The following is a 12963-nucleotide window of genomic DNA, read 5'->3' on the forward strand; positions in this document are numbered from 1 at the left end:
GCGGGCTTGCTGTAATGAATTTGCGGTCGCGTCCAGGTCGAGCTGGCATTGACAAATAGCGATCCATTCAGGACGTGTGAGCGATAAACATTGAGATGAGTATCTGATGACAGCTTCACCTCAGGAGCGGATCTTCAAGACAACAAAACACACCAACTCAGCTATTCATCCCGCCACCAACTCAGGAACGCTTGTTCACGATGCATGCACGTAGGACGTCAAATAGGTCACTGTCAAAGATCCACATCATGGTTGAAAATGTTAACCTCGAGTTCATCTACTCTGGTGAAGTGTAGCCAAGCTTATCAGCCCACTCAGACTTCAAATAGCAATCTCCAAAAAAGACAAAGCCGTACTCTAGCTCGTAGAGACAAACTTGCTCCTAGGCGCCCAAGACACACACAAAACACTCATCAGGCTCCCTTCCTGCCTGTCCAAAGACAAAACATGTGCTCCGAAAACACCATGCAATGCGATGTCATGTAATAAGATGCTCAGTAATCAATCAGCCTCAACTTCTTTCCAATATCACGACGACGGGCCTGTGCCTGCGCCGCCCGCTCCGAAGCCCGCGTCTCCGTAGTCGTCTCAAACTGCACGTGGCGAGCCTTGAGAGCCTGCAGAAGCATGCCAGCGTCAAAGAAACCATCTGAAAATATTGTTAGTAACAATTTGTATACAAAGGATTTGGCTTGGAAACTTACATCCACCCATCTCGTCATCCTCACTAAAGGTACTGCTCTCGTTGGTGGGAGACGTTGTACCAGTAGCAGAGCGGAGGCTGTCAATGGCGGTGATGGGGCGTCCACGGCTCTTAACTCGGCTAATGGGTTTGGGCCTCTCGACCTCGACCTCACGCGCACGGCTGGCCTTGCCGGTAGACATCTTGCGGTTGCTAATGCGCAGGATGCGGCGGATCTCGAGGAGGTAGCTCTCGAGGGTGTCGACAAAACGCTTGGTCTGGCGATGCTTGCTGGCAACGCAGATGGCGAGTCCATCATCCTTGATAATGTATCCAATACCGAAGCCATCTCCAGAGGTAGGACCGAATCCAAACTGGCGAAGAGCAGGGTTTCCGCAGTTGGACGTAGAGATGATGGTGTTGTTCAGCTTGTCCCATCCAGAGTCGGCAAACATGAGAGGCAGGGGGTTCTGATCCCGCGAACGAGAGTTGGTGCTGTATCCGCGTTCGCGCGAGGAGGGCTTCACCTCGACACCATCTGTAGATGGGAATGAACCGTTGCTGACGGGCGATCCCACACGGTCCGAGTATCCATCGGGGCTAGAGTAACCTGTGCTGTTCAAGTTGCTGTCAAGGTCCTCATCCAGGCTCCTCTGCCACACAGAGAAGAGGGCATAGAGGTGGCGATCGCAACCCTCAGCCTTGGAGCACTGTCGGGTGTTGGCAGTGTGCTTCTGGCAAGCCTTCTTGAGCGCCTCGATCTTGGACTCGGCCGGGTTTTCAGCCCAGAAGCTCTGGACAAAGTCGACAACCTCGGGAGAGACAGTTCGGATGGCCTCGGTTCGGCCGTGCAAGAACATCTTGGTCATGGCCGGCTCGTAGGTGCACTCAACTCGGCCATACAGACCGTAGTAGGCGGCCTGGAAAGCCATCTGGACAAAGGCATCAGGGGAGAAACCCATCGAAGTGATGAAATTCTTTCCATAGTGGCTAAAGTCCAGGGTCTGGAACTCGTTCTGCTCAATCAAGTCGGCCAACCTAGTCTCAGCAAATCGGACGGCGACGCTGAGTTCAGGAATCATGTCCCACTCGAGCTTCCGGGGGGTAACGCTGACATCGCCAAAGCTCTCAGGGTCACGCTTGGAGGGATCCGGACTGGATGAGGCCCAGAGCGAAGGGGCCATGCCGTTGATAGTGCGGGCGAAACGGAGGATGGTGTCGGTATAAACGTCACTAGCGAACCGCAGAACCGTGTGACCGTCGACGCCCGTGTGCTCAAAGTTGATCCCGGCGCTTCCGTTCTTGCAGACAATGATCTGGAGCTTGTCATACCAGCGGTTGGTGCAAGTTCCGATTTGGACGCCCTTCTCAATCTCACTGGTACCGCAAAGCATGTTCTGGCACAGAGCAGCAGCATCGGCAGGCTCCGTGTAGTCCAGGCAGAGGACGAAGAGAGCCGAGTCAACAATGCCGAGGGAGTCAGCGTTGTTGGAATCAGGCTCACTGGTCAGGACGTCTCGAAGTCCGGACCAGACCTTGCGGTTCTCAGTGCTCAGGACACCCAGGGCGCCCTTTGCAGCCTCCTGAATGGGGATTTGAGTGGCATCATCGATGATGGTCTGGAGGTTGATGGAAATGTCCTTCTCGGACATGATGAGATCCGAGTTGTCGTCCAAGACATCAAACCAGTAGAACTGGCCATGGCACATGACGACAATGTGTTTCGACTCGGGGTCTTGCTCAATCTGGCAACCGGCCTCAGTAGGGACTCGGGCAGTGCCGAAAAGTCGTGAAAACTGGTACATGCAGAGGGGGGTGCCCTTGATCCTGTCTGGGGCAAGCTCCTCTTTACGGACGGCTCGAACAAACTCGAGGGATGAGACAACTAGGGATGCCGCTCGGGTGACCTGGTTGTTGCGAGCGGGGGTCGGATCATCCTCCAGGAGGAAGAAGGGGTTGAGGTTGAGAACAACGGGGTTGTCGTAGTTCAGGTAGGAATCATACCCTGTCAAGTGTTAGTGATGGTTTGAGAGAGTGAAGGGGGTGGTACATACAAAACTGCTCAATGTAGCTGGTCTTTCCCTGGGCATAAGCCTTCAGCTTCTCCTGCAGCTCAGGGCCATCGCCCTTGAGGAACTCGTTCACAGCATGCTGAGTCTCTGCGTGCTCCCGGGCCGTCTGGAGGGGCTTAAGGGCTTCGAGGTATCGCTTGCAGGTGGCATCCAGCTCAGGGATGGGGAGCTTCGGGAGCTTGTCCTGACCGGAGAAGGTGATGCCGCCCTCCTTCTTGGACTCGTTGTAGGTAGCCATGGGAACTCGCTTGTAGTCGCCGTTAAGTCTGGCGGACGAGTCACGTCGTTGTTGAGGAAGTTCGGGGATCTCAGGGACAGAACGAGGAACCGAGGCGTCGATGGGTGCCGACTTGGGAGTAGGCTCAGAGAGTCTCTCTCCAAGAGGCTGGGGAAGGGTGAAGGTGCGGACTTGAGTCATGGTGTCAGTTGTGAGGGTCGTAGGAGTCGATGAGAAAACGAAGTCTAAGCGTAAAGAGGTGACACGCTTGTGCTAACGTTAAGGCCGCGGAGAGCGGTGCGGTAAAAGTAGTGACAGTTTTCTTGGAGGAAATAGTCTGGCATTACACGATGGGCATTCTAGTATTGGAAGAGATGGGTTGATGGGTAACAAGAGTCCAAAGGATCAACTCGAGAGGGCACAGGGCTCTGATATAAAGCAAACGGTCATGACCTCGCTGACTTAGACAAGAGTCAAGTGGACCCGCCACGCACCCTCCGCACACCCTCCGCACTCAACTGGGGGTAGCCGAGCAAGTGGGATGGCTTCTGGGGGAGTGAGGGCAGGCAACGGTTGTGATAGGGCCAGCAGGCCTGTCAAGGCAAATGGTAGGTGATGAGACTCCTCCGCAGGTCCGACAGCCAGCAGTGCCGAACGAACGTGGGTGCAGGGAGCATCGAGGTAGAACGATCCAGGCACGGAGACTTACCGGGGACGGGACGGAGCCACAGCGCGCAGCTATGCAGAAGGCGAGAAAACCCCGAACAAGACGAGAGCCGGTAATAACAAGTTGATGCCGAGTCGGTGGGACGGTATCACTAGACAAAACGTCTGAGGCAGGTTGCGACAGGGCAGGGGACTCGAGGCATCAAAAGAAGCACGAGGCTGGCCGGCTATGTACCTGGACAAACGGGTGGCATCCAAGAGCAGACAAGTAGGTACCTGGGAGAGCTAGGAACGGTTCTTCGCAACGTGTCGCTCGGGTTGGAGGGGCGCTGTGCCGTCACGGAAGGCTCCCGAGCAGTGGCCTTGCAGCAGTCAGAGGCCGTCTAAGCTGGAGGTTGTCTTCGGACGACGGGATGTTGGCAATAACGGTGCCAGACTCGGAGCCGTGATGGAGAGCAGAGGCAATCGGCCTAAGCCTGGACCGGGGACGGTCTAAACAGGATCCACTCCCAAGACAAGTTGGAGGCCGAGGGGCGGCGTGTAACTGGCTGGATAGGTGTGCTTCTCCAGCGTTTTGGCCAGCTTATGACGGAGAGTGTCCGGCCTGGGATGACAGTCTGAACGCTGAACCCCGAACCCCACGATTCAGCCTGTGATGAGGGGAAATCAGCTGCGAGAGCATTACCGAAGTTGGGGTCTCGTCAGGTGGCAATGCCATGTCTCTCTTCCCCTCTCTTGTGGCTGTTTGTGTCCTCCTGCTGCTGTGCGCACGCGCCCTCGAGATGCCCGGGGGCAGTCGAGTGCCGCGGTCTAATGGTCTGATGTTTTTCATGTGCCGGCCAGAGTTTGAAAGGTTATCTGATCTGATCTGATGGACGTTCCTGGTGTCACTATGTTTGGGTGGGCGCGATGGTCGCTTGCGAATTCAAGACAGCTAGAGTGGGACTTGGAGAAGACCGGCCCCGGCGTCATGGGTCGCACTCGTCGCCTGGGCTGACGCTGGCCCATTCATACCTGGCCGATTAGTATCCAGGGATCGCAGACTCTCTGGGCCACATTTCGGTGCCGGCAGCAAGTTTGACGATCCGGGGCGTGTTCTAGGCTAGACTTGCTCGCGACCGGCATGGCCGACGCAAGCGGGAGCGCTGGGTAAAGCTCACACGGAGAGGCCTCAAAATCATGGCTTGTGGTTATTTCTCCGGGTTGCTTCTTGCTCGAGAAAATTCCGCTGTGATACCGGTGCTATCCGAGACGGAATGAAGACTTTGATGTCCTGTACGAGGATTGTTCAAGAGGGTGTGATAACAATCAAGGGTGTGTGGCAAGGAGCCAAGCCGAGAGATGGCAAGGGAAGGTAGGGAACCGACAACAGCGCAGAGCTTTCAGATCTGACAGGGAATAACATTGCGGTACTGGTCTCCATGCTGCTGGGCAGTGTTCGCATTCCCGAGGGCCAACGGAGCCGGTCCTAGAGGGTGTGCCTTGCTGGACGGACAGCGAACGGCTGGGACGGCCGGCCACGGTCAGGGCCGTTCTCGGTTCGGTCCAAAGGACGCCAGGCAAAAAAAGCTTCGATACCACAGCTTCATTTCGTCATGGCCGCGCCCCGAAACGTGGTTCCCGCAGTGGGGAGCGGCACCAAAAAAGCAGGCCGATGACGGGCACCACGGAAGAGAGCAGACAGTGTGTGTGGGTGGATTAGATCCTCCAAAGATGACTGGATGGCGTGTCATTGAAGGCCTGCAGGATTTGCTAGGTTGTTGGACGAACGCTCGAGGCCGAAACATTGTTCATGGGGAAATTTTTACTTCTTTTCTTGGGTTCTGGCTTGAGGAGGGCGCTCGTCCAGCGTGGCAATTGGGGGAAGGAAGATGGGGGATCCCGCGGGGTAACCCTGCCTTGCACCTTCCTGCTTGCACCTTGGACCTTGCACCCTGTTGTTGCCTCAAAACGGGCATCTCTCGGCATGAGTATTGTATCTATAGAAGAATTTTCATTACTGGGGCTAGATTCTCTTGTTTGATCTCGAGGAAATTTGATTCTGCAACGCCATTTCAAGCGTGTACCAGCTGGTGCTTGGATATCTTGCAGCTCGGCTTTCAGCCGAGGTTTTTGGATTATGTCAGGTGACCGATCACGTGCTCTATGATGTCATTGTTTGATCCGAAACCCCGGCGTTGTTCCCCAGCCGTCCCACCGAACTGGGCCCTTGGCCGGCCCTGCTGTTCATCTTCCGGAGGCCCGGACCCGGCCCCGGTTCGATCCACACTCAGGAAAAGCCGGACGGTATGGGGCTACTCCGGACAAGTGAGCGGGACCCACTATCATTACCTTGTACATAAGATGGCAGCCTCCTCAACTTCAGTCCGCAACCGACTTCGCTGATTCTTGACTGGAAATTGCTCCTTTCTTGCAGAGTGTCTGCCTCTAGTTGACCAGGTATGGTGCGCTTCGTTGCTTCATAGCCGCTCATGCTCTCCTTTGGCATTATCGGCAAGCTTTGTCAACGCGCCAAATTCTCATGCACTATTCTAGGCACAAAACCATCTATCTAATCACAGCCCAGTCTGCCTGATATGATGGCCGTAATGGTAGACGGTCTAGTAATGTGATCTTACGCGGCCAGCACTGGAAGATGAATATCATACGGATACCGGTACGTTTTTCGCCTGGGGAGGCCTCATCTACGTCGCAACGAGTAAGATCGCGTAGCTCCATGACAGGGAGATGGTGATGATTTCCATCAGTTGTCGTCTACGATTGAAAACTGCCAGGAGATTTTTCCAGAATGAGCATCTCATTCGAGCTGTCAAGAAAACGCGCTAACTTATTTCGGAGTTCCATTCGAGAATGATAGGCGCTATTCCATTTTAGGAAAGCCATTCGAGGTCCACTTCTGCCTCGTTTCACAGCCCTACGAGCATAGCAACGGTCAATCCGACCGCATTACAACCTTGAAAAAAGGTCCCCATGGTTCTCCATTGGCTCAAATCTTTATTTGTCTTCTAGAATAGGAAAAGCCATTCGAGATATGTTCGGGAATTACGCCTCAGCCTCCCAGTAGCTAATGGATCTACCCAAGCTTCAATGAATAACCCACAACTTGGGGATATTGTGGGACGTTGATGATGAATCCATGAACAAGGTTGTTCTCTAGTTTTATGATAAATACAGTTGTTTGGCCTCACTTCTCTAAGTTCCATCTCAAACCCCATATCCGACTCTTCAACTATTCAACCCCCTTGACTACCTCCTCTCGCTCAACCTTCTCTCCCTAATAGCATTCATCAATCTTAGCTTTCATCAGACTAATAAAGCATCATGATCTCGTTGGTCAAAAAGGCCATTCGGTCACAGCGTAATAAAGCGTCAACGGCGCCACCCGCGCCCCCCATGGAACTCCAAGAGACTCGGCCTGAGACGACAAATAAACAACAACCACAATGCATTCACCGCGATGGCTCTGAGCCCTCAAATGAGCCATGCCCAACTTGCGCTGCAGACGAGAAAGCCGCTACGAAATACCGATGGAAGATCATTCTTGGCCTCGTGGCACCCTTTGCCCTTCAAGCCCTCGACTCGACAATGTATGCAATCTGTCACTTGGTAACCTCAACAGTGCTAATCTCTTTTTTAGTATCGCAAGCGCTCTGCCTTGGATTGCCGGTGATTTTAATGAAATCTCACAACTAAACTGGATCGTCTCATCATTCAACCTCACTTCGGCCGCCTTCATTCCCTTCTGGGCACAGATGGCTGATGTATTTGGCCGAAACGCCTCCCTCAACGCAGCCGTCATCTTCATGCTGATCGGCAGCGCGCTCTGTACAGGCGCCCCTACCAATGCGTTCCCAGTTCTTCTACTCGGTCGAGGCTTCCAGGGTCTTGCAGCAGCAGGCCTGAATGTTGTTGTTCGTACCATTCTGGCCGACAAGGTCTCACTACAGGAGAACGCCAGGAATTGGGCCATCTTTGCGCTTGTTGGTGGCATTTCTTATGCAATTGGCCCGGTCATCGGTGGTAAGTTACTATTCCTTTTTGTTTTCGCATCGCTTTGGAGATAGCCGGGACTGACATGGACTGTTAGGATATCTTACCAACGCGGACTGGAGATGGTGCTTTGCCATTAACCTTCCCATTGCTGTGGTGGCTCTTGTCATCATTTTCTTTCTGCTGCGCAAAGAGCTTCTCGGTCCTCAGCCCATCCCCGAGCTCAACGAAACTGCCGAAACCGGAAGGAGGACCAAGTTCATTGCCAGGCTCAAGACGGTGGATGTTGGTGGTCAGCTTCTGTTCATCTTTGGCTTTGGCCTCATCATCCTCGCCATGACTTGGGGCGGTGCAACCTACCCCTGGGGATCGGCCGCTGTGATCGTCCCCCTCGTTCTTGGAGTCGTCTGCACCGGTGTCTTTCTGTACTGGGAGTATCTCTTGGCTCCCGGAAACACCATGGCTGAGAAGCTTCCCTGGCAGCGGGCGATGATTCCCTGGGACTTGATTTCTCACAGAGACATTGGTCTTCTCTTCTACTGCGAGTGTGCCACAGGAATGGGCATGTACGCAGTAAGTGCTGATCTTTCTTGATATAGTGTACGTTTCTAACTTGGATAGGTGCTCTACTTCTGCAATATCTACTTCATTGCTGTTAGGGTATGTTGTTTTTGGCCCATGTTCGCGCAAGAAGCAAACTAACGATATCACAGGGTTACGAGCCCGACAAGGCCGGTGTACAGCTCCTGTACTTTGTTCCTGGACTGGGAGGTTTGTCCCCTCAGCTAACCCAACGCACTGCGAATTCATTGCTCACACTCATATAGTTGGTGTTTACATCTGCTCTTTCATGTGCAACCGGTGGCCCCGTATGACCTTTCCCTGTGTGTTCCTAGGAACTCTAGTGGAAGCGATCGGTATCGGCCTGCTTGGTTGGGCTATTTGGGCCGAGAAGCTCAGCACCATCTTTGGAATGATGGCTCTTGTCGGCTGCGGCAGCGGTATGCGATTCATGGCCTCACCACTTCATGGAATTGGCCTGTTCAAGAACCTCCGTGCTTCGGTCATCGGCTTGATGGCTGTTGCTGTTCCTTTCGGCGGCACTATTGGGTTGACCATCATGTCGACTGTCTTTAACAACACTTCTGGGATCGACTCGAGCAGCAGTGACTTTACTGAGGTTCAGTCGTCGTCATCATCCAGCGAGCTCAAGGGACAGGCTATCCACGATGCCAAGATGGGCGTTGTGTGGGCATTTGTTGCCATCACCCCGTTCGTCGCACTGGTAAGTCTACACCTCTCTGTCCTCGACCGCCAGCTAACCTTTTATCAGGCATTCCCATTCGCTGCCTGTCTTGGCAATGTCAAGCTTGGCCAGGGTCCTCCCAGCTCGGAGGGCCCAACAGACATCGTGGTTCAAGGTTCTTATCTTCTCAAGCTGCTTAGAGGTCAGGAGAAGTTCGGAGTTGAAAAGGCCGGATATAGACTTGAGAGCTCGCATGGCGGAGGATGGTCAGGAAGCACAGGCTCGGGAGAGCGGGGTGGCCAGCAAGTCTAGACTATACTATCGAGTGTGATAGAGTTGTAGTTGATTTCACAGGTTGGGCATTGACATAGCATTTAGACAGCGATTTGTTTAACCATGACATTTCTCAAGCGCAAGATAGAATATACCCTTTGTTTGTTTAATAGTGTTATGGAGCTTGCTTGGGCAACCGTGAGACGCGTTATCACGATGGGCGGTGACACTGATTATCAGGGTGCCGAGATCGGCGCCTCAGAGTCAACTCTGTATCAAAGAGATGGTTACAACATGTTGACTCTGCCGTACTTATGACACGCATATATCCCCGGAATGCAGCTTATAACCTCTCGAAATAGCAAGGTTTCCTTAGATAAAGTAAAGAACACGGGGCGCCAAGTTCCGTCGGGCCGTCTATGTATTGCAGTGACAGCAAATGATTAGCCAGGACCAATTCCCGGCAATAATCGCATGACCTGACCTTGGGCCTTACGGGAAAACATGGATGCGAATGCGATGCGTCTATTTTATCTCAAACCCCCGCCAAAAACGTGAAGTTTCCCATCAGACCTGGCTTGAATATTGGTTTTTTACACTTTCTAGGCCAATTGAGTCACGTTATCCTCATCCTTAACCCGCCATCATGAAGGACATGGAGGTTGACGAGGAGCAGAGCCCGAACCCTCGATTCTGGCTCGAGTTTCGCACGTTTGATGATGGCCTCTCGGAGCATCCACATGCCAAGAAGACATCGCCATCCTCGCTCACCGCATTTCCCCAGTTCACGCAGCTCCCTCCTGAGCTGCGCCTGAGGATATGGTCCTGCCTCATCCAGCCGCGCATCGTCGTCGTCTGCTGTATGCAGCGCGATGAGCGCCTTGGTGAGAGAATTAAGGAACTCGACTCACGATCTCACGGCAGATCAGTACCGGTTCTCCTACACGTCAATCGCGAGTCGCGGTATCTCGCGCTGGAGCACTACGAGCTCACCTTTTCCTGGCGCATCTCCAAGCTCCTCTCAGACACGCCCGTTTCGGCGCCCGCACGGGTCTGGTTCAACTTTGCGCTCGATGCCGTCTGGCTGGCGGGTGAGTTGGAGGCTTACGACTCGTACGGCTTCAACTCGCCCATGGTGTATTTCCTGCGCCGCGAGGACACGCGAAGGGTACGGCACGTGGCCTGCATGCTGGCCGAGCTGGGCTATCCGCGCCAGGAGAGCGACCAGGTTTTCGGGTGCCTGTGGCACGTCGTTGATGGATTTCCTACCATTGAGAGGCTCCTGCTGACGGTGGGCGAGGGAGATGACGAGGCCGTCAAGGGTAGTAAGCTGATGAGCCCGGACAATGTGATGCAGAAGATCTGGAGCGGGTGGCTGGGCGGATCGACGACTCAGACGAGTTCGAAGATGGCGCATAAGCAGATGATGATGATTCAGGAAGAGGACCTGTCGGGTTTTGTAGCAGATCTTTGAGGGACATAGACTGGGTTTGGGGCACGCTGGTCGGCTCGTGAGATGCGGTTTGCTTATTGGTGATTACATGTTGAGCTCAAGCTATAGACATAGAGGAATTTATAGACATAGAGGAATTTTTTATCAAGGCAGTTTACGGGAGTGTATCAATGATGATCCTATATTGGCCTTGCAAACTAACGACCACGAACCGACTCTAGTGATCAAGATTTTGACCTCTTGTAGATATATACACATATTTGACGTTGGAGAAAGGTGAATATCCTCCTCTCAGAAGCTTGTCCCGTTGCAGTGATCACGGCGGCTCTTCTGGCCCAAGACTCAGACTGACGCTTAAAGGGTGGGCAGCATGGCGATACCATCGATACTCATTATCGAGACTTTGAATTCGGGCGTCTATGAGGAATGAAGGGGGTGATTCGTCTCATTATCCTGCATATGGTTGTCAAGCATTGGATATGGCAGACGTCGTGCAGCGGTCGTTGATGATGCTCGCCTTGTTCACGTAAAGACTGGACTTGTCTTGCTAAGAGCTGACCATACCATACCTATCCCATGAAAGTTTCCAGAAAACATCTCGTTGACTACATTAGGAGGGTTAAACCAGGCGCTCGACCAATCAATTGGTGAGCGTTATCTAACTTCATCGCTGGCAACTGAGTGACGTTGAACAGAGGGGTGTCTCTTGAATGGAGAGACTCCCTCCCACCGGCCATCTCGATCTAACGCATGCTAAGGTTCATCGTGCATCAAAATGAGCAGACATGGAGAATGGGTTCCATGATGATGCATCATTCGCTCGTCCAATCTCGCCAAAAGCGGGCACTTGGGAAGCCTCCAAGTTCAGGGTAGGGTAGGTTTGGAGCAGCTAAACAGGTTGACGATCCCGACCTCGTTTTGCGGACCATCACGACATCGGCCCCACCGGCAATCCAGTTGCTTGGAGACGGCTCCAACCCACCTACAGTGCACGTCGATTGAAGGCTGGTAGAGATAAAGGCAGAGGTAAGTGCAACTGGGGCTACGAATTTGACTGCATCGGGTTGTCTACCTAGAGCCAATGGACGCCATCCAGCTGTATGGTACCTGGATCATGGAGCTGGTGGTGGTGGTGCCTTGAAAGGGAGGCGGCCGCCGCAGTGAAACCCAAAAAGTTACAAGCCAACCAACCCAGGACTGCCAAACCAACAAGCACAACAGACAGACAGGGCCTCATCTCGTCGAATCGATTGTCTGACTGTCGGTTGCCTGGACACTCAATTGGGCAGCAGCGAAAAACGCCGAATGGCTCCAGGGTCGGCTACGCCACGCCTCAGCCCTGGAGCCCAAGTGGATGCCGTGGCAGCAACCCACAGAGAGCCATGGAAGCGCCACGAAGGTGAGGATGCGACGCTTCTCACCACGGGAGAGGCAAGGAAAAGATGGCCAGAGAAGAGCATCGACGGGCGGACCCACCCCCGGGGATGATGGAATCAGGGGCCTAACGGGTCTCTAAAGATTAAACATGCATTTGTTGACAGTTCGAGTTGCAGTGAGGCACTGACGGACCAAGCAAGGACGCCGATGGAAGCCCTCCATCAGCCTGATTGATATGGACTCCGTCCTGCAAGGATCCAGCCATGAGCGATACGTACCCGTTTTTTTCTGTCTGACTTTCTTCTTGGGTGTGCCAGGCCGAGAGAGGACAGTCCCCGAATGGAAGCAAAGCAGGAAAAATAGGTGTGCTCCAGCTGCATCTCAGAGTGCCTGGCTGCCTGCATGCCTGCATTTTCAAAGTAGCGGTAGCCAGCAGCTTAGGTAGTTGGACAGCAAGGCATTCAAACCTGTTTCATCAAGGTCGTAAGATAGCCGATGTCCAGTTGCTCGCCTTCCGGCCGAATGCCCAGTTTGATAGCAGAAAATATCAGAATTTTCCTATTCATTGCCACAAAAGGTTGATCAATTCAGACACTCGATGATGGCGGCGTAGTCTAAGCTGTCTACGGTGACTCTGCCTAGACCACAGGGAGAGAAGAGCGACAAAGGAAAAAAATCAATGCAGCTGGAGCAGAGTCAGTCGAGGAGGGGCAGTCAATGAGGGAGCTCTCGGTCAGCCTGATGTCGTTGGTGGGGCAGAAGTAGCGTGTACTTGAATCTGAGCCTAGCACCCCATTGCTGATCAGGTATTCGACACCTTGAGCTTGGCTGACCCTGGCTCGGATGCCCCGCGATGGAATTTTCGGGAGGGGAAGGTTTTTGGTAGTGGTTTTTGGAGGGGGATGACATCAACGAGCACAGGCAGGCACAGGCAGGCACCGCGTACGAGCCAAACGGCGAAAAGACGACGCGGGAACAAACGAGAAG

At 53.5% G+C, this 12963-nt stretch overlaps 3 protein-coding genes across 3 annotated transcripts; 2 read left to right on the plus strand and 1 right to left on the minus strand.

Moving 5' to 3' along the window:
- Positions 1-494: 494 nt before the first annotated feature.
- On the minus strand, positions 495-3172 carry LRP88_08614 (Choline/Carnitine o-acyltransferase-domain-containing protein; the record flags this gene model as incomplete). The annotated part of the gene is made up of 3 exons (XM_083245117.1): positions 495-649; positions 705-2687; positions 2737-3172. The coding sequence occupies 3 exons, from the start codon at positions 3170-3172 to the stop codon at positions 495-497; spliced, it is 2574 nt and encodes an 857-aa protein (XP_083099611.1).
- A 3786-nt stretch (positions 3173-6958) lies between these two features.
- LRP88_08615 (major facilitator superfamily domain-containing protein) lies at positions 6959-9185 on the plus strand (the record flags this gene model as incomplete). The annotated part of the gene is made up of 7 exons (XM_083245118.1): positions 6959-7224; positions 7275-7657; positions 7725-8200; positions 8249-8287; positions 8341-8398; positions 8455-8912; positions 8961-9185. The coding sequence occupies 7 exons, from the start codon at positions 6959-6961 to the stop codon at positions 9183-9185; spliced, it is 1905 nt and encodes a 634-aa protein (XP_083099612.1).
- A 607-nt stretch (positions 9186-9792) lies between these two features.
- LRP88_08616 (2EXR domain-containing protein) lies at positions 9793-10620 on the plus strand (the record flags this gene model as incomplete). Its single annotated transcript, XM_083245119.1, has 1 exon — positions 9793-10620. The coding sequence occupies one exon, from the start codon at positions 9793-9795 to the stop codon at positions 10618-10620; it is 828 nt and encodes a 275-aa protein (XP_083099613.1).
- Positions 10621-12963: the final 2343 nt, after the last annotated feature.

Source organism: Fusarium phalaenopsidis (assembly GCF_050370095.1).
Source record: "Fusarium phalaenopsidis strain FUZ10S chromosome Unknown contig_32302, whole genome shotgun sequence".
Classification (NCBI taxonomy): Eukaryota; Fungi; Ascomycota; class Sordariomycetes; order Hypocreales; family Nectriaceae; genus Fusarium; species Fusarium phalaenopsidis.